Raw genomic sequence first — 18,514 nt, forward strand, 5'->3', positions numbered from 1 at the left:
TGTTAAACCCTGCAGGCTAGATATCTAGTATATACATCTGTATGCACATAAATATGTTTATATATTTAACAGAGACCCCATCTATAGTATTATGGAATGAAGATCTATCTACATCTATAAAAAAATATTAGAGCTTCTTGTTTAGAAAGAACATCTGTCAGTGCTCCCTTCAGACTTGCCTTCTAATTTAACAAACAATATAAATGAATCCTATTAAATCAATTTTATAGGCAAAGTGGTTTTTTTTTTTTTACTTCTAATTAAAGTTATTCTTGATTTATATCAGTAGATGTGAAAAAATAATCAGATCCAAAGTGTTAGACATATGGTAACTTGACTTGTTGCATGAAGGCATATATTCAGTATCACAGAGCTCAGTAAGAAAAGCACAAAATAACAAAGCATCTTAACAGTGGTTTCTCTGAGTGAAAAATGGCAGGAGACATGGTTCTTTTCTTAAACCAAGACTAGAACAATAAGACTTATTTGACTTACTGACATTAATTTATGCCAAAATGTGTAAGATGGGAATGAAGCTGTAGTTACAAAGCAAAGATAAAAAGGGAAATTTTAAGTAATGTGTATCATATTATAGTTTTTAAATAACCTATTTTTTTTTTAGCAACAAGGATAGCTATAATTACCTCCCAGGGAAATAATGAAAGCTGTTGTTTGGGACATTAAAACCAAGTTAGACAAAATTTTTGCATTCTTAAATAAAATTTCTCTGTAAGCAGGGGAGAAAGAGGACTTGATCTATCAGAGTTTTATTCATGTCTTAATTCAAGGAATATGTTTATTTTGAAAACAAATTCATCAATTTATATGTAAAACTGTAATTGTCTCTTATAGCAGCACAATACAGGAGGTAACAGGCAAAGCTTAGAAAACTCAAATACTAAGGTTATTTCAAAATACTGTGCTGAACTACTTCTGAATACTTCATATAGTTGGGGTAACAAATGCTCTAATTATATCATTGCATTACTATCAAATTAAATAGCTTCTCTTTTTTTTAATATACTAAAACAAGACAGGTCACCTGAAATATCATCTATTAATAACAGCATTACAAGACCAGATTCCCAGTGGAGAGGAAAAAAATCAATGTGAAAGAAAAGTCTTAACTGCTACTGGATGACTATTAGCTATTTAATGCACTAAAACTTCTCCCATTAAACACCCTGTCTACTCCTGTCCAGTGTTTAAACTCCAAACAGAAAAGAGTCTATTAAAACAAATGCAAACTGAGAGCTGATGGTGATGAGACTCATAAGGAATTTCCAGAACTGCCTAATAATATGAAAAAGATTATATGATGCCACAATAACAGATACAGTTGCCCTGCACATTAAGACTACTTGTTGCCATTAATGTTTTATGTTTTTAAACATTAAACTATCTCAGACCCCAAACAAACATTCAGTTGCAGCTGAAACTTTAGGAGAAAATTTTAGCAGTGATCATAGACATATGTACAGGAACATAGCACAATCAAAACAAAAAGGCAGGAGAAAAACCTTCTTTTTCACACTAATCTACAAGAGCTCCTGAATCACTGGTTTCAGTCTTACAAAATTATACCAGCATATGTTACAGGCTCTACCTAACTTCGCTCCTGATGTTAACAGCATACAGACAATGGGTCCCTGACTCAACTACAGATGCAGCTATCCAGACAATCATTAAGTAGTGGATTTCAAAGTCTGCTTTGAAAAAACTGATCTGTCAGTAATGTCTGCACATCCACGAGGCACAGGGAAATCTGTTGCTGAAATATTTCCGAGCGCATAGCCAGAACTTTGTTCTGTTTTACCCTATTCAGCACAGAGAAGCCCTACAAATGTAAAAGTTCACATCCCCTCATTGTTCAGGAACGATGTGCACACCATGCACCACACAGATGTAACTTTTTATATTAAAAAATAAAAATGTTGCTACTACCAGTGATAAGCACTTTATTGCTTCGTTTTCATTCAGAAAGGGACTCGGCAGAAATTATAAACCCAGCCAAAGCGGCAGCTGCGCCTAAGCGTGACTCCCGACCCGATTTCCAGCAGCGGGCTGCCGGGAGCTGCACTCCCGCAGTCTGCGGGGCTGGCAGCCGGCAGCCGGAGCGGGCGCGGAGAGGCAGCGGGCTCCAGCGACCCGGCGGGTCCACCAGGGAGCGGAGAGCGGGCACGGCCGCTTTTTTCCCGGCAGGGACGGAGCCCGCGGGGCAGCCGGGGCTGCTGTGCCGGGGCGGGGGCCGGCGCGGGCACTCACCGCGGGGGCCGTCAGGCGGCGGATGCTTTCGCCCAGCGAGTCCAGGTTGACCCGCCGGCGGCGCGGAGCGCGGCGCGCCCCGGCGCTGGCCGCGGCGGCGGCGGCGAAGGGGATGTCAGCGGGGCCGGGGGGGCTGCGGCTGCCGTTCCAGCACAGGCGGGACAGGGGACACTCGCCCTCCTCCTCGGGGCTCGTCTCGGGGCAGTCCGAGCCCAGCGAGCTGAAGGACTCTGACGAGATCTTGCGGCGGGACATGGTGCCGCGGGCCGGGCTGGGGCGGCGGCGGGCTCAGCGCGGGGCGGCGGGCAGCCGCGGCGGGCAGCGCCGAGCTGGGCGGGCGCGGGGGCGGCCGCCTCGCATGGCCGCGGGTGCCCCTGGGCGGGCGGGAGGCAGCGCCGGAGCCGCCGCGCCGGGGCCGGCGCAGAGCGCGGCGCTGCCCGCTCCGCGGCTCTCCGCGCCGGGCCGGGAGCGCGGTGCCGCGCCGCGCTCGCCGGGAGCCTTTAAAGCGGCGGCGGCGGCAACCGCGGCGGCTGCTGCCCTCCTCTGCCTCGGCCGCCCGCCCCGCTCTCCCCTCCCCCGGCTCCCTCGCTGCTCCGCGGGGATCACGTGTTGTTCCGAGCCCTTTCCCCCTCCTCCTCCTCCCGCCTCCCCCGCCCCGCTCGCCGCCTGTCGCGCCCGGCCCCGCCGGCCCCGGCCCCGCCGGCCCCGCTGCCCCGCGCCGCGGCGATGCCCCCGGCCCGGCGGGGCGGGCCGAGGGCAGGGCCGGCGCGGAGCCCGCGCTCCCGCCCGCCGAGCTCTGCGCTTTGGCACTCTGGAGCCGCGCTGAGGGAAGCGGGGAGGTGGCCCGGCACCCGCGCACGGCTCCGCGGGGAGCGGCGGTGCCAGAGCCGGGAATGGGGACGATCCCGGGGCCCTCCCGTGGCAGCCGCCCCGGCCCCGCCGCCGCCGCCGCCTCCAGTGCCGCCGCGATGCTGGACAGCTCCCTGGCAGCTCCAGCGGCCGGGGAAGCCGGCACCCGCCCGCTGCCAGCCTCCCCGCCAGCCAACTTTTGAAATGACATTAGGGAACCTGAAGCTTAAGAAATAAGTCTTTTTAAAAACTGAGGAGAGAGGATGCAGGTCATCTGCTTTCAGAATCAGAAGCTGTCTTTCTGCAAGCACTGCTCCCGTTAACACTGTGGGTCATGTCCAAAACAGCAAAGAAACTAAATTCCTTTCCACGCTACAGCCCTGGCAAGGGGAGAAAGGACTGGTCTAGAGGACCCAAAGCAGAGGAGCTTCGATCCCAGATGACACACAAGGTGTCTCCTTCCCAACGTTCCCTACCCATGCTGTCAGTTTAAAGACACCTTTCAAAATTCATTCCAATAGTGATAATCCCATAAAGTTCTCCTCAGCAAAAATGTTCCAAAGAAATGTGATCTGAGCTGAAATGGTTCGTCCTACCATCAATGAAGACAGCTTGTCATTACTTTCCCTTTGTTCAAACAAGACTTACTTTAAAAGGCAATGATTTTTAAATAGTTTTTACTCTACCTTTTCACTGTATTATGACATGTTTTACAACCGTATCCTTTTAAATGTCTGAATGCAGCCTAAACAAGGACTCACTGAAAAAACTAGGGACATATCCACAGGTATGAAGGAGCTTTTGAGCATGACCTCAGGCAGCAAAAGCCAGTGTCTGCTCACAGATGGGGCACAGGTCTAGGGCCGAGCATGCTGCTTTTAACTGGGGCATAACAACCTTTGCCAGGACATTGCTTTCAGTGTATCATCCTTGTTTCCCTTGACTCGCATAGTGTCTTTTTTTGCTTTTTTTTTTAATAGAAATAGATATGAAGTCGAATGATTGAAGCCTGTGGCTTGAAAGGATGTGTAGTAAAGCCAGAGTGTACCATACTACCTTCTGTTGCCATGGGAAGTATTACACTTGGGATGCACAGACTTTCCTTTTGCAGTCCTGGTGATTCCCTTGGCAGACCTAGGACATGAATCAGGCATGCAAGTAATTCACACATGAACCTTCAGATCTGTTGTACTTATCTGCGTTTCCTCCTCAAGTGATTAACAATATTCATCAGTATCTGATGAGTGTAGGGAGGCGAAACAGTCACTGCCTTTTTTGTTCCTCCTTCTGAACAAATCCCCATTTTCACAGGTTCTTTGAGACCTGCTGCACAAGCCCTTGCTGGCCTGCAGGCCAAGCTCCCACTATTGAAGGGACTCAGGAACTAAGGGGTCTGGAAAGTGCCCTTTGGTGCTAAACATCATCCTTAGCACAGGGTACTCTGTGTAACATTCTTCATGTGCTCCAGTTTCCACTAAGTTTACTTCCTTCTCGTAGATCATTTCATACAGTCCTCAGTGAAGTAAACTACCACTGGCTTCCTGGTTGATGAAGTGACAGTGACAACTGGGTAAGAGCCACATAGTTTAGCACAGAAAATGCAAATACATATTTATAAGTTCTAAACTGCAAAAATACCAAAGTGTCAACTGGTTCCATGTGCAGCACTTCAGCTGTAGGGCAAGCAACTTGCTTGGAGGCATTTTGCATTTTATTCAGCACTAGGGAAGAGGTTTACAACATGACAAAAATGACACCTTTTCGGTCTTCAGTTTCCTCTTTTTCTTGAAGTTTAAAGTAGCACTTCCCAATGCAACTTAGTGGTAGCATTTGAAAGTGCTTCTGAGTGTTTTTATTACATAATATAGTTATCCTGAAATGGAAAGGAAGATTCTCTACCTCAGCGACTATTCCTGAGGTGAGGACATCATAACTAAATGTACTTGTGTACCAAAGCAACTCTTTTCAAGAATGTGAAAGACATTTTCCTCCAACATCAAGATAGTGAAGTTCATAACTCAGGGGAAAATGCCATTAGGTTCTTCAAGTATTATTTTCTTCAGATGAAGCAGAGCTTTGAGTAAACCCAGATAGTGTTGGCTAGTCTGATTAGATACAACCTTTAAAGCTTGTGAAAGTAAACCTCATACCTGCCCAATCCAGTTACTAAGGATATCAGTAGTATGCATACTGCAACTCTGGGATTCATTATATGAAGTACAGAGAACTGAATAGAGAAACCAGCTGGAAAACTACCAAACATCATCATAAGTTGTCTTGAACTAAATAGAAATGGACAGCAGAAGATTCAAGATGATGCAGATTCTGGAGGTGAGTCTGGTGAGCAAACAAGTCATTCAGTCCCCAGTTAATTATTCTCATTTAATTTCTCTTGATCCAGACACAGCCTTGGCAAAAGCTAAATACCACAGGGATTGCTTCATCTGGCTGTCAAATGCCTTTGAGAACCCATAGACATAGACATTTACAGCATATAAGAACAAATATTCTTCTTTTATACATGTCTCATCAGCACCAACTTGTAGTTGGCAAATTATTGAGTAAATAGCAGAATGTCTGTAAAATTAATAAGGTTCACTAAAAGAAAGCCAATGCAACTTTTCTTTCATACTACAACAATGTGCAATGTATGTGTCCCACATTACAGACACGTCAGAAAAAATATGGAGTACTTTTAATTCTTTTACAATTTCAAATGCATAATTACTCTTCTCATTAGACCACTGGCTGAACGTGCCCCAGGGTGTGCCCAGGTGTCCAAGGAGGCCGATGGCACCCTGGCCTGATCAGCACTGCTGTGCCAGCAGGAGCAGGGCAGTGACCGTCCCCCTGCACTCAGCACTGCTGAGGCCACACCTCCAACCCTGGGCTCAGTTCTGGGCCCCTCACTGCAAGAAAGACATTGAGGGGCTGGAGTGTGTCCAGAGAGGGGCAGCGGGGTGGGGTCAGCCTCTTCTTCCAGGTAACAAGTGACAGGACAAGGGGACATAGCCTAACGTTGTGCCAGGACAGATGCAGGCTGGACATCAGGAAGACCTTTTTTTTTTTTTTTATTCCACAGAAAGGGTGATTAAGCATTGGATTGGACTGCCCAGAGAGGTTGTGGATTAGCACTGTGGTTTAGTTGACAAGGTTATGATCAGTCAAAGGTTGTACTTGATGACCTTGGAGGTCCCCTGCAACCTAAACGATTCTGTGTCTATGATTCTATGGAAAAGATTATGAAAATCACAAATGTTTTATCATTTTTTATCTATTTTCATATTTTTGTCTTAGTGCTAATGAGCAAACATCATAAAACTGAGTTCAGTCCTGACAGAAAATACATAGTCTTTAATTTCCATTATTTAGAGTGTGTTAGTTTATTGGTAATTATTAATGATTTTTATTTATTTGCTACTAACTATGCACTTCTCATCAGACATATGCTGGAGTTTTGATATTATTTTTGTTCACAAATGCTGTTTTTCTACAGCCTTGGAAGATTAAAATAACAAAAACAACATCATCAGAGTGCATTGCATTGTCCTGTCTGCCTTTGTTGAGAAAATGTTGGTTGCAAAGCTGCTAAAAGTATTTTAACTAATCCCTCTTAGACATTAGCTGCACATATCACATATATATCTCACATATATAATATATATAGTTCATATAATTTCACCTACTACATTATATGGCTTTTTATAATAATCTTTTTTATAGTACTGCTGAACCTGTAAGTACTTAATTTTCCTTTAATAGAAAAGATTGTTGTCACAGGATCAATGTGTCCCCACAGAGAAAGTAAACACCTGTTTTGCAAAGCATTTCTAAAGCAGCAGGAGACTGTTATCCTGTAACAACATTGTGTTACAATTACTTTATTGCAGTCAGGCAAAATGAATGATGTGCAGCAAATTTATTCTTCTTTCACATTCTGCCAAACCTTCCTGTTCTTTATCCAATGACTTCCATCTGGAGTAGTGCCTGGAAGGATGGCTGGGGCGTTCTGCCATTCGTCATTAATGATCTGTTGAATTACAGCTGGCTTGAAGAACAAATCAATTCTATATTTCAACTATTCAGAAATATAGTTTATGTGCAAAGTGCAGCAAATTCACATTGGTCTAACTTGTTGTTCTAGTCATCAGGTTATGTTTGAGTCCAGCATGTTACTGAAGCAGTAATGAATCTGTTTTTCACTGTGAGATGAGATGATGATGTAATGAAAGCAGAAGAATCTGTCTTAATGCTCATAAAATATATTTCATCTTAGATCTTCATCACACTATTAGGACTTCTTTTTTGTCGATGAGAAAAGCAAACAAAGCACTGGTGACATACCACAAGACTCACACCACCTAGCAGACCACCTAGCAGAATAAGGAATACCTTGTTGCCTAATCCAACTTCAAGACAACTTTATTCAGGATCAATTGGCTGGAAACATGAATGGAAAGGATCAGATCCATTTGTAAATGCAGGGATTTCACTATACTCCCTTGCCAAAATAGGATCAAAACTAGATGTCAGGGCTGTGGAAAGAGCTAAGGTATATTGACATAATCAATATTTCACACATAAAAAAGAAAAAGTAAAGGTGAAGGAAGTGCCTGATGGAGAGAGAAAAATAAGAATGCCCAAATGACAGTGCTTTCACTCAGATGAGTAGGTCAAACTGAGATTGCAAATCTCAGGGAGAAGTGATAGCATAGAATTTAACTAATTGTCCAGAATGAACACTCAGCTGGCTAAACATTCAGACCTAAAAACTTATAAACTGCAAAATAAAAACTGTACTACAGAACTCAAAATCTTCTATTTCCATTCCACTTGAGCAGAAAGGCAGATTTACTGAATTCAGCACTGAGTGAGGTAAACTGAAACTTTTCTTGATCTGCATTTCTTCTGTGTCCATTTTACCCTGAGGACATCAGGTAGTAGGGGCAGCATAAGTTCTGCCTCAGAGTTACCTTTAGGCCCCATTGAAATTCATTTAAAACACTAAAACAGGAAGATGCTGATGAGTATTTTTATAGTCTAGAGCTACCTCACACCAGCACCCTTTTACATCTTAGTCAAGCCACTGTTTACAAAACATCTCCCTACAGAAATCCAGTTTGTTTCCACTCTTGCAGATGTATTTATCCTAGACATACTTCCTGCTAAGAGCAGGTTTTTTGTAAGGATATCAATGTCATAATCAAGTCTAACCCAAAGAAAATACAATGGTTTGTATGTATGTATTTATGAAATTAAATCAAATTTGCTTTCAAGCACCCTCTGTATCATAGTATCATAGCAGGAATTCAAATAGACATGTTTTCCAGACTTCTGGAGAAGCTCCTTCCACTCTTCATACAGCATGAGGATCCAAAATGGAAAGATCTTTAAAGCTCCAGACAGAGGCTGAATTAAACCAGAAGTCTCAAATTTCCTGAGCTATTTGCTAGGACTGCCTTTTTGCCTGAGGAGAGGCAGAGTTGATGCCAACAAGGCAGAGTGCCCCTCGTGTCTCTCCCAGTCATCTGGTTTGCCTGTAGAAATTCCCTTTGGTGGTGTCTCACACAGCACACTCTGTGTGTGTATCTCACATGGCACAACCCTGTGGTTCCCAGAAGCACCAGGAAAAAGCAAAAGCAAGGAGTTAGCAGGCAAGTCCTGGAAAATCAGGATAATCACAAAGTACTGACCAGGTTTGACTAGGTTTGAACCTATCTATTGGAGCGGTTTGGTAGGCAAGCAGTGCTGCACAGCATCTGGAAGGTGACAAGCCTGCAGCAGAGCTTGTGTAAGGAAGGTTTTCTGCAGCAGCTCAGCAGGACCTGGCTGGGAGCAGGACAGAGGGTTCTGCCAGAGGAGGCCAAACACAGTGTCGAGCTGCAGCTCCTTTTGTCTCGTCTGGGCAAGCTGGTCCTTGCCACAAACACTGCACACTTCTGTTACTTCACAGACTGACACTTTCCACCAGATATTTTCCAATTCCGAAGTTCCAGAATGTAAATATTTGCCACCAATGTGGCAATACCACTTTACCAACTGGTCTACGATTAATTCACACTGACATCTTGTCTGATTAGATTAACTTTTTCTATTTTATCTTAACAACAGGAAATCCCACTATATTTTACCCAGACTTGTTGAAAACTGAAACTTTCTATCATGTAAGGACTTGGAAGAGTTTCTCTTGGAAGTTTCTTTGAATTCTTTTATTTTTCCTAAAGACTTGCTTCCATGAAGGCCAAAAAATAATAAAGAGGTTTTACTTTTATATAGTTTCAGCAACAGGAGAGGGAGAAGAAAGAACATGCTTATACCTATAGATGTAGATGATAATAAGCCATTAAGATAGTGCTTGAGCAAATGAAAAATCATCTACCATATCTACCTACAGGATATTATTCACGAACAGTGAGTCAGCCAAAATACTGTCCTAATGAAAGATCCTACTGAGCATCCAGATAAAATCTACTGTAATAAAATCTACTCTATTTCTCCAAGCGGTGGCAAGTGATCTTCTTGTGAAAGCAACTTCTTCAAGCATTAAAATATAAATATAAAATATGTGGGTGCTTACAGTGACTGTCCCAGCCTCTTTCATCACATGTATCTTCAACATGAACTTCAGTCTGTCTCTGGCTAGTAGTGCATAGCAGTTTTATTACTTAATAGTGTTCAGAACCCTTTCCTTTTTAGATGTTCAGCTATCTGACCTGCTCTAGATACTTGTGTTAAAACATTCCTAGTATTCTGGAGAAATATTTGAAAGCATTGCAAAACATGATGACTTTAGTTTTAGCGCCAGAGAGGAATCCACTTTTCTGTTTCTTCCATTCTTCTCTTTTACCTTTAGTCCTTGAAAACATAATTGATTGTTTAACCTCATTCTTCACTTTCACTTGGCTCCTTAAAACAAGGCTACAGGCAAAGATAAAGGTAAATTATTTTCCTGTCAAATTAGTTCCTGTCACTTTGTTTTGGTGAAGGAACAGAACTTTCAGATATGAGTTCCTCTGTTACTCAACACTGTCACTCTTGCTGATGTTACTGAGCATCAGGATACCACCATTTCTTATTCCACTGTTTCTTGTGCTCTTTGCAAAACAGACAGTTCCCAGAGGAATGTTTCTACGCAGACATTAGTGTGAATACTAATAGAGAAACTCTGCACTAGGAGTTTTTAAATAAATGTATTTTGTAATAGTGACATTACTAGAAACAAATATATATATATGTGTAGTTTCAGCTTCAGGATCTGAGTTGGAACCTTTCTAAAATATTCTGTTGAGGGGGAATGGGAGGAGATGAATGAACAGAAGATGGAAAATATAGGACAGAAAGACCAATCATTTTTCTGTGGACGACTCTTAATGGATTCTCAAGTTTTCTTTCATATCAACATATTTTATGTAAAAAAAAGGTCAAAAAAAGGTAGTCTACTGTGAGGAACCACACACCTTGGCGGGGGGTGGGGGGACCAAGCTGCAATGTGCTTGCCATAACATGAATATTTCACTTTTGTAGCATGTTTCATTCCAAACTTCTCAAGGTGATTTGCAAGCAATTATAAAGCAAATATATAGCATATGAATAAGCTCAAACAATTAATGGTTTCAGTGGGGAGCTGAGAGCAGTGTGGGCCAAATCCTATAGCTTTCATCCCTGCTGATATAGGCTGAGGTGCTCAGCACCTTGTAGAAATCCTCATATCTTCTTTGAATCCAGCTCTGGGTGAATCAATCTCAAAATCTTTTATAAGCAAAAAAATCCACAAGCAAGGCACATACTGACATAATGGGAATGTGCTTGCTTGTAGTAATGCAGAAATACATTCTATCTAACAATATTTGCTGCTAGTGCAGTAATGTTTAAAAAAAACCTTTATCTGTAGACAGATAAAAGTATTTTTACAGAAAACTACCATTAAAATCCTGAAAGAATCGAACATTTGCTAGTAAGACCAATAATTAAACTATATTTTTGGAATATTTATTCTAAAAAGACAAAGTAGATCTTAGCTCTCACTGCAGTGGTGCAGCCAAGTCCCTGGTTTGTAAAAATAGTGCTGTAGTTCAGGTGACTGGTAAAGTTTTCTATACAATCAGTTTTTCACTTCATTCTTCAGTAATAAGATTCAGCTAAAGCTAAACCACAGATGCTTCTGCAAAGCAATGAGAATTTGATTCCAGAAAGGTGAAAATGCTAACACAGTTGGTTCAAACTATTTTTAGCACTAATCTGTGCACAATACAAAGTTTCTGCAAAGTATCTTGTCCTGTTTTTACCATGAAGTAAAATGTGCTCCTGCTGTATAATCTCAAATTGATGGCATGGTTTTTTCCTCATGCACATGGTTTCTCTTCATGTGTGATCTTTTCCATCCCCTGACAACAGTTTAATGCTTTACATGACTCAATATGAACAAGGTGTCAAAACCACTAAAGAGCAATTGCTTTGTTGGCTGGGCACAAAGGCAACACAAAGCAAATGTGCTGAAGTTGGAAGAAGCAGGTTAACATTAAAATACCTGTACCAGCTCAAATGCCAAACACTTCCCTGGATTTTGAGAAGCATCTTGAACTCCTTGCAGGTGAAAACTCAGAAGTGCATGGCAATAGAGTGTTACCCCATTCAGTTCATCATATAGCAGAATTTTTATTTTTAAAAAAAATAATTTAAAATAATTTTAAATTTTTTTTCTGTCTAAAAAGCCATAAAATGACTTAGTGCAGACAAGATTTGAAGATGAAAGAGAAAAATGTGAAGTCACATTAAAAAATTATAGAGACATGAAAAGGAAACACTGAATTTATTGACGCTAGTATTAAAACCAAGAATCTGAAGATTAGCACAACCAGTAAATTCCTAAATAGACAACTTCTTTGAGGAAGTCTGAGAATAAGAAACAGAAACACTGTGCTACTGTCTATGGTAGCTTTCTTCTTGTCCACCGCTGCCAGTAATTCTTAAATATTTTAAGTTTCAAAATTATTTGTTCTCTTCTTCCTTCCCATCTTGTCCTGTCCTGTTCTGTTCACTGTTATTTATATTAAAAATACAGCTCATTAAATATCAAAAACAGTAATATTTTGGTTAAACATTTGGTATGAGTCAACAGATATATAAAACACAAGCAAAAGCCCTTATTCTATTAGTAAGGTAAGTGTACCTGTTACAATCAAGCAGAGCAATTTCCACATAACCTGAACACTTGAGACATAGCTGGGAAGAGAAGAATTTTCAGGGTAATTGGATTTTAAATAGTGTGAAAGGTCTATACTGAGCAAAGTCTCATCTCTGGTAGTTCAGAAATAAAAGTGTGAGAGACAGAGAGGCAGGTTTGATGCTGCAAAGGACAAATTAGAAACAGATAGGTAAAGTACTCATCTATATTTTATCAAAGGGAAAGTTCTGCCAATTTAAACTTGTCAATCTTGAGTCAACTTCTCTGTTCCTCTTTGGATTTTATTCAAAGATACCAGTTCTGGCTTTCCACGAGAAAAGAAACCATTCCAAGGAAATCTCTATTTCCTGTAGACAGCCCATTATCTTCTGTGAGCCTAACCAGAAGCTCAGTATCTGTCAATAATTCTACATTTAAAAATGCAGCAATGTAAAATTAATTTTGCTAGCAAACTCTGGAACAGAAATGACTTTGCTGTAAACTTCAATCAACATTGCAACTCTTCTTTATTTTTCTTTAACTTTAAAGAGAAGTTATGAAGGGCTGTAACATTTGTATTCTTAATTTCTTCTGAAGTATTTTGGGTTCCTTTACTGTTGATGAGAGAGCAACATGCATAATGTTTGCATACGACTCTTCATCAAAGACAACACAAATAATAGAGTTTTATTATTTTAGAGGACCAGAATTTATGAAGTTTGAGTACTTTTTTCCCAGCTAAGAAAACAAAGATGACTAACTGAAAGAAAATCAGGCACTACTGGGAACAACTGAACCATAGGCACGAAAGAAACAGAATTTTGTAAAGATGAGGTGATAAATTTCTTTATGCTAGGTTTTGCATAATTTTGTTGGAAATGATAAAAGGAACAAGCCACTACACTTGCAGGAAAAAATTAGAGACAGAAACAGTCATCTTCCATCCTGGAGAAGTGAGTAGAGTTAGTGGACAGAGGAGATCCCATTCCAAAAATATCAGGGGGCACCACTATTCACCTTGGCATCACAGCCCAGGGCTGGGAATGCAGTTTGGATCCAGGACTGGGTGGGACAGGTAGATCTGTCCCTGCTTTCATCAGCCTCCTGGGATGCAAGTGCATCAATGTCAGCCCCAGCACCCACCCCTGCAGGTGCCGCAAACCCTGAGTGTCCTGCTAGAAGGTTCACACTGCCAGGCTCACTGCAGTCAGCTCAGCAAAGGGGGAAGGAAGAAATGTACCAAAGCTACAGCAACGGTAAAAACATATGAGTGAAATATGGTCTTCAGGAATTGGTAATATCGAGCAAACACACTGAGCAGCTCTTCCCTGGAATACATTTGTCTGAATTCAACATATTTGGGGTAGTATTCTGGTTTTGCAATGTCCAGGTTCTGAATAGCTTAAGATTTTATTTTACAATGTGTATTTCCATCCCTCTGACTGGAAAGATAACCAGATCTTACTAACTGGGAAGATAACCTTGAAACCTGATCAGCACAGGAGTTCTCGGAGTTATAAACTCTCTAGCTTCCCATTACTCCCACTGGCATACTACCTTAAAAGTATTATAGTATTTTAAGGAATCATATTAATTATTTCATTGAACACAATTTCAGGGAACAAGAAAGTACTAGAAATTGCTGCAGGGAAAATGAAGAGATACAGAAAGACAACAAAGACAAAAGAGAAACAGAAAATGAAGATATGAAAGGCAGAGAAAAAAACAGCAGAAAAAGAGCAGTCCTTGGTGTGATTATATTGCCCCAAAACTACCCATTACAATAACATTAGGGACTGAGCCAAGAATAAGTAAAGATAAAATCTAAAGATCCACTAATTCATTTGGCCAAAAGCAAAAACCTGCAATGTTTTACCCTTCAGCTAGTGCCTTCACTGCTCTTTACAGTCAATGCACAGAAATAGGCACTTGGGGGGTGGGGAATGATCATTTCATCCTAAAATAGATGGCTACAAATAGGTCAAGTGAATCACTTCTTGAAAATACCTACTTCTCTCAATTGACTCTGAAAGGAACCTAGGGTGACTTACACTCACACCAGAGACAGCTGTAATTGTATGAGATGATCCTACTCCCCATACACAATGCAAAGAAAAGATGCTTCACTTTGTCTTAACATGCATCTTCTACAAAAACAGTGGAAGTTCCTCTGCAAACTTTTATTGCAGCTCACAGACTGGATTTTGGTTCCCTCCACCAAATAGATTTTAATAAGTATGTTTATTAGGTAATACAAAATTATATTTTCTGCAGTAACATACTAAATTAGAACCTGAAAAACTTAGTATGACACCTCCAAAAATATTAAATAACATTACAAATATAACTACCAAATCCTCCACACATAAGGAGTTTAATATAAGCACTACAAACACACACAGAATTTTTGTGATTGATATTGAGAGAGGATAAGATTTGGGATCTTAACAGATCCGGAGGTATTTCCTATTTGACAGAAACCCTACGTACAACTCAAATATATTTTAGGGCCAGATGTGCTGCATAGTTGTGTCATATCCACTGTCATCTTCCTGTGCTGCAGAGCTGCAGGAGTAAGACTCAGGCACAGAGAGTCCTGGGAAAGTCATAATGGTGGGTGAACTCGGCAACTGGCCCCTACCAGGGAGGTCACATCTTTAGTGTTGAGCCATTCCAAAGGGATCTGTCTTTTGCAAGATTTAGATGATGGCAGCCCATGGACTCCAACCCCTAGGGCACAGATATCTCACCTTTCCCCAAGTGTCAGCTGCAGGCAAACTCTGTAAGAGCAAGATTGCTCTTGTAGAATGACGATGCAAAGAACAAATTAAGGCAATTATATCTGGGTCAAAAGGAAATCAGATTGACTTTTACAGTGTAGGATTATGGCATAAAAAATATTCTGTCAATGTTTGTCAGTATTTTAATGACAAAGGTCAAATTTTTACTTCGTAAATTCCTGCAACAATGGCAGAGTTTTCATTTGTCCTAGCCAGCTGAGATTTTCTGGAAGAACAGGAAGTATGGTTCACATGTGCCAAAATCCTGTGGGATTTTCCTCCATCCTTCAGTCAGGCAGATAATATGTTTTAGTCTCCAAGGAGTACTCAGGTGTAAAATGGTAACTCCTTGGGCAGAAAAGTGCTCCAAAATTGAAATGATAGCATGCTTGCAGATATTTATGCCTGGCAGAGACCTGACAGACCTTAATCATATGGAAAATGTGGATACCGTGATTTATGATGGCCTTTCTGGTTGGCAGTTCCTCTCAGTGTTGAATTGCACACCCCCATCTGGCACAACAGAAATTGCCATCATCTGTTTGTCTCTGGGTGAGTGTCCCTTGCCTTTGTGACTGACAGTGCAGAATAACAACAATGAAACAAACACCTCAAACAGATTGATCTGGCTTTTGCCTGCAGCAGTTAAAAAGCCAGCAGAGAGCTGTGAGCTCAGCAGCAGCACAGTGAATCACAGTGAAGCTCCCTGCCACTGAGGAGAGATGTGGTTTTTTCCCCCTTTGTGCTTGGCTGCTTTTTGCACAGCAGCTTTCACCTGTATCTGTGTTTTGTCACAAAACTACTAAAAAATATCCAAACAGTGACCAACAGAAATCAGAAAACTATGCTGGCAATGAACTAAGAAGGGAAATACTGATACTGAGGGAAACATTAATAGTGAGGGAGACACCATGCAGATCACAACCATGCACTAGGCTGATGTCATGCCTTTGAGAAAGAGGATGCCAGGTGAAAGCAGATGTCCTCTGCATGCAGTAAATCCAACTGAGTGTGAAATGTCCCCAGGTAACCTTAATCAATTCACTTGCTGTAAACATCTGAAACACTCTTTGGCCGGGTCTGAGACCAGTGGGAAGTGGTCGCAGCCCCACCACAGTCTGGGTCAGCCCTGCTGGCAAAATGCACATGAGCTGCCATTCATTACAATCTAGTTTCACTCTGTGCTGGGGGAATTCTTCTTCCCTGGACAAAAATTGATGAAATATTCTCTCCACCATGGTTTTCCCTTCTCACTAGTCTTTTTTTCTTCATCTAGTCTTCATAATTGGTTCCCCTCTTTTTTTTCTGTCCCTCCTGTGCCTGTATGTAGTTTTGGGCACCACAATATAAAAAAGATATTAAGCTACTAGAGGGTGTAAAAGGATGATGAAAAGTTGGAGGAGAAGCCTTATGAGGAGCTGTTGAGGTCACTTAGTTTGCTCAGCCTGGAGAAGAGGATTGGCTGAGGAGAAACCTCATTGCAGTCTGCAACTTCCTCACCAGGGGAAGAGGAGGGGCGGGCACTGATCTCTCCTCTGTGGTGACCAGTGACAAACCTGAGGGAATGGCCTGAACCTGTGTCAGGGGAGGCTTAGGTTGGATATCAGGAAAAGTTTCTTCACCCAGAAAGGGGATGAGCACTGGAACAGGCTTCCCAGGGAAGTGGTCATAGCACCAGCCTGACAGAGTTCAAGAAGCGTTTAGAAAACACTCTCAGGCACTTGGTGTGAGATCCTTCCAGGAGGTCTTCACATGGAGAACGCGTTTTGTGAGCACATGGCAGCAGGTACCAAGCCCTAGCATTCACCTTTCACTCTAATTTTCCTTTTATGGACTACACAACCATGGACTAGTCTCCAGAATAGCACTTTTCTCTTGGGTGTGTTAATGCCCCAAGAGACAGTTATTTGGCTTCTTTGCTGACACATTAACAAAACATGGATGACATAAAGGGGAATATTCTTTATCTGCTGTGGGAGAAGCCCCACATGGTGCACAGGGCTGTGCCTCACACAAACTCTGGTACTAATGAGGAAACTGCTCTGCAGCTAATCCATGCAGCAGTAGCATTTTACAAAGCAAATGTTGGGTCAGGAGATGGTTAGAGAGAGGAGCAAAGAAGGCACAGACCATAGTGGCAGTGTGAAAATAATTACCTGATCACACAGACAGGCTGACTCTGGATCTTCAAGCTAATTAATGAGAACAGATTGGAAGGCAAATACTATGGATTTCAAAGAGGAGATATCTACCAACTGCTAGCCACATATGACCAAATTTGAGTGCTAAGGAAGCAAAACTCCTAAACTGGAATATTCCATCTGGAAACCTACCTGAGACCTTTGCTTGATACAGAAATAGCATTTTTTATTCTGGTTTTTAAGGAAGATGCCATAGAAACTGTTGTCCAGAGCAGCTGTGGAAACCATATCCTTGGAAGTGTCCAAGGGCCTTTGAGAAACCTGCTCTAGTGGAAGGTGTCCCAGTCCATGGCAGGGGTTTGGAACTCAATGATCCTTTTGGTTCCTTCCAATCTGAACCATTCCAAGGTTCTGTGATGTTGTGATGTGCAATTGCAGCATCTGTGTGGGGATGTGAACCTCCCTGGGCCTCCCTGTGGCACCTGAACCCCATGGCCAATATTAGACAACCACTCAGTAACTCTGTGCCTTCCTCACTACAGGCCTTCCCTGTTCTCCTGATATGCAGAATTATCAGCACAGCTTGACTGATTTCTTTATCAGAGACGGACGGAGCAGGTTTGAAAAGGGGGAGTCCCTCTTGCAACTTCAGTAAAACTAGCCTGCTACTGTGGAGAATCTTCTGTGAGATCTGGCTTGGCCTAAATGCACAAACTCTCCAACTAAAGCTGAAGAAGTTTGCTCGCAACCTCATTCTGAAAACATAATGCTAATGTCATAAAAAGTTGTATTCCCAAGCTGCTGCTTTTCCTCTTGATTGCCCTGTGTTTGTTCACACTTTGAATGCATAAAGGTACCTGAAAACAGAATACATATACCATTTTCAAATTAATCTCCAAACTCCAGTTAGCTTTAACTTCCATTCAAATAATTGATCAATCCTATTCAACTTTTCCATTTAAAAAAGTCCTCATCCCTAATTCATATCATTGAAACTTATGGTGATGCTCTCCATAAGAAATTTAATGCATCTAAATGTGAATAGAAAAATGGCCTTTCCAGAAAAATCTAAGTGTATTTGTTAAGAATCACTCTTACTCCATTCTTAAAATGATTACATTCTTCGCCTGCAAATAATTTCTATATTCTTCAGTAAATTAAACATTTCTACACTAATAAAACCAACATAACAAGAATGATGGAGGCTCTTGAAGGGGAACACACAAGACATACTGGACTCTGTTCTCAGCTGAAGCAAAGTAACCTTGGAACACCCTTGTGGGAGCCAGTGGGGTTGACTGGTAGGACTGGACTGC

General features: G+C 41.8%; 1 protein-coding gene across 2 annotated transcripts in view; it reads right to left on the reverse strand.

Annotated features, from left to right (window-relative positions):
• GUCY1A2 (guanylate cyclase 1 soluble subunit alpha 2) overlaps nt 1-2,591 on the reverse strand; it is a 150,286-nt gene extending 147,695 nt beyond the window's left edge. Inside the window, exon 1 of one of the 2 annotated variants that reach the window (XM_021529359.3) lies at nt 2,266-2,591. In XM_021529359.3, coding sequence (XP_021385034.1) covers nt 2,266-2,520 — 255 coding nt within the window. In that variant the 5' untranslated portion in view covers nt 2,521-2,591. The remainder of the gene's footprint in view (nt 1-2,265) is intronic. The other variant, XM_085593422.1, reaches the window with a different exon arrangement.
• Between the last annotated feature and the right edge of the window lie 15,923 nt (nt 2,592-18,514).

This window comes from Lonchura striata, chromosome 1, assembly GCF_050655825.1.
Source record: "Lonchura striata isolate lonStrDom1 chromosome 1, ASM5065582v1, whole genome shotgun sequence".
Lineage (NCBI taxonomy): Eukaryota > Metazoa > Chordata > Aves > Passeriformes > Estrildidae > Lonchura > Lonchura striata.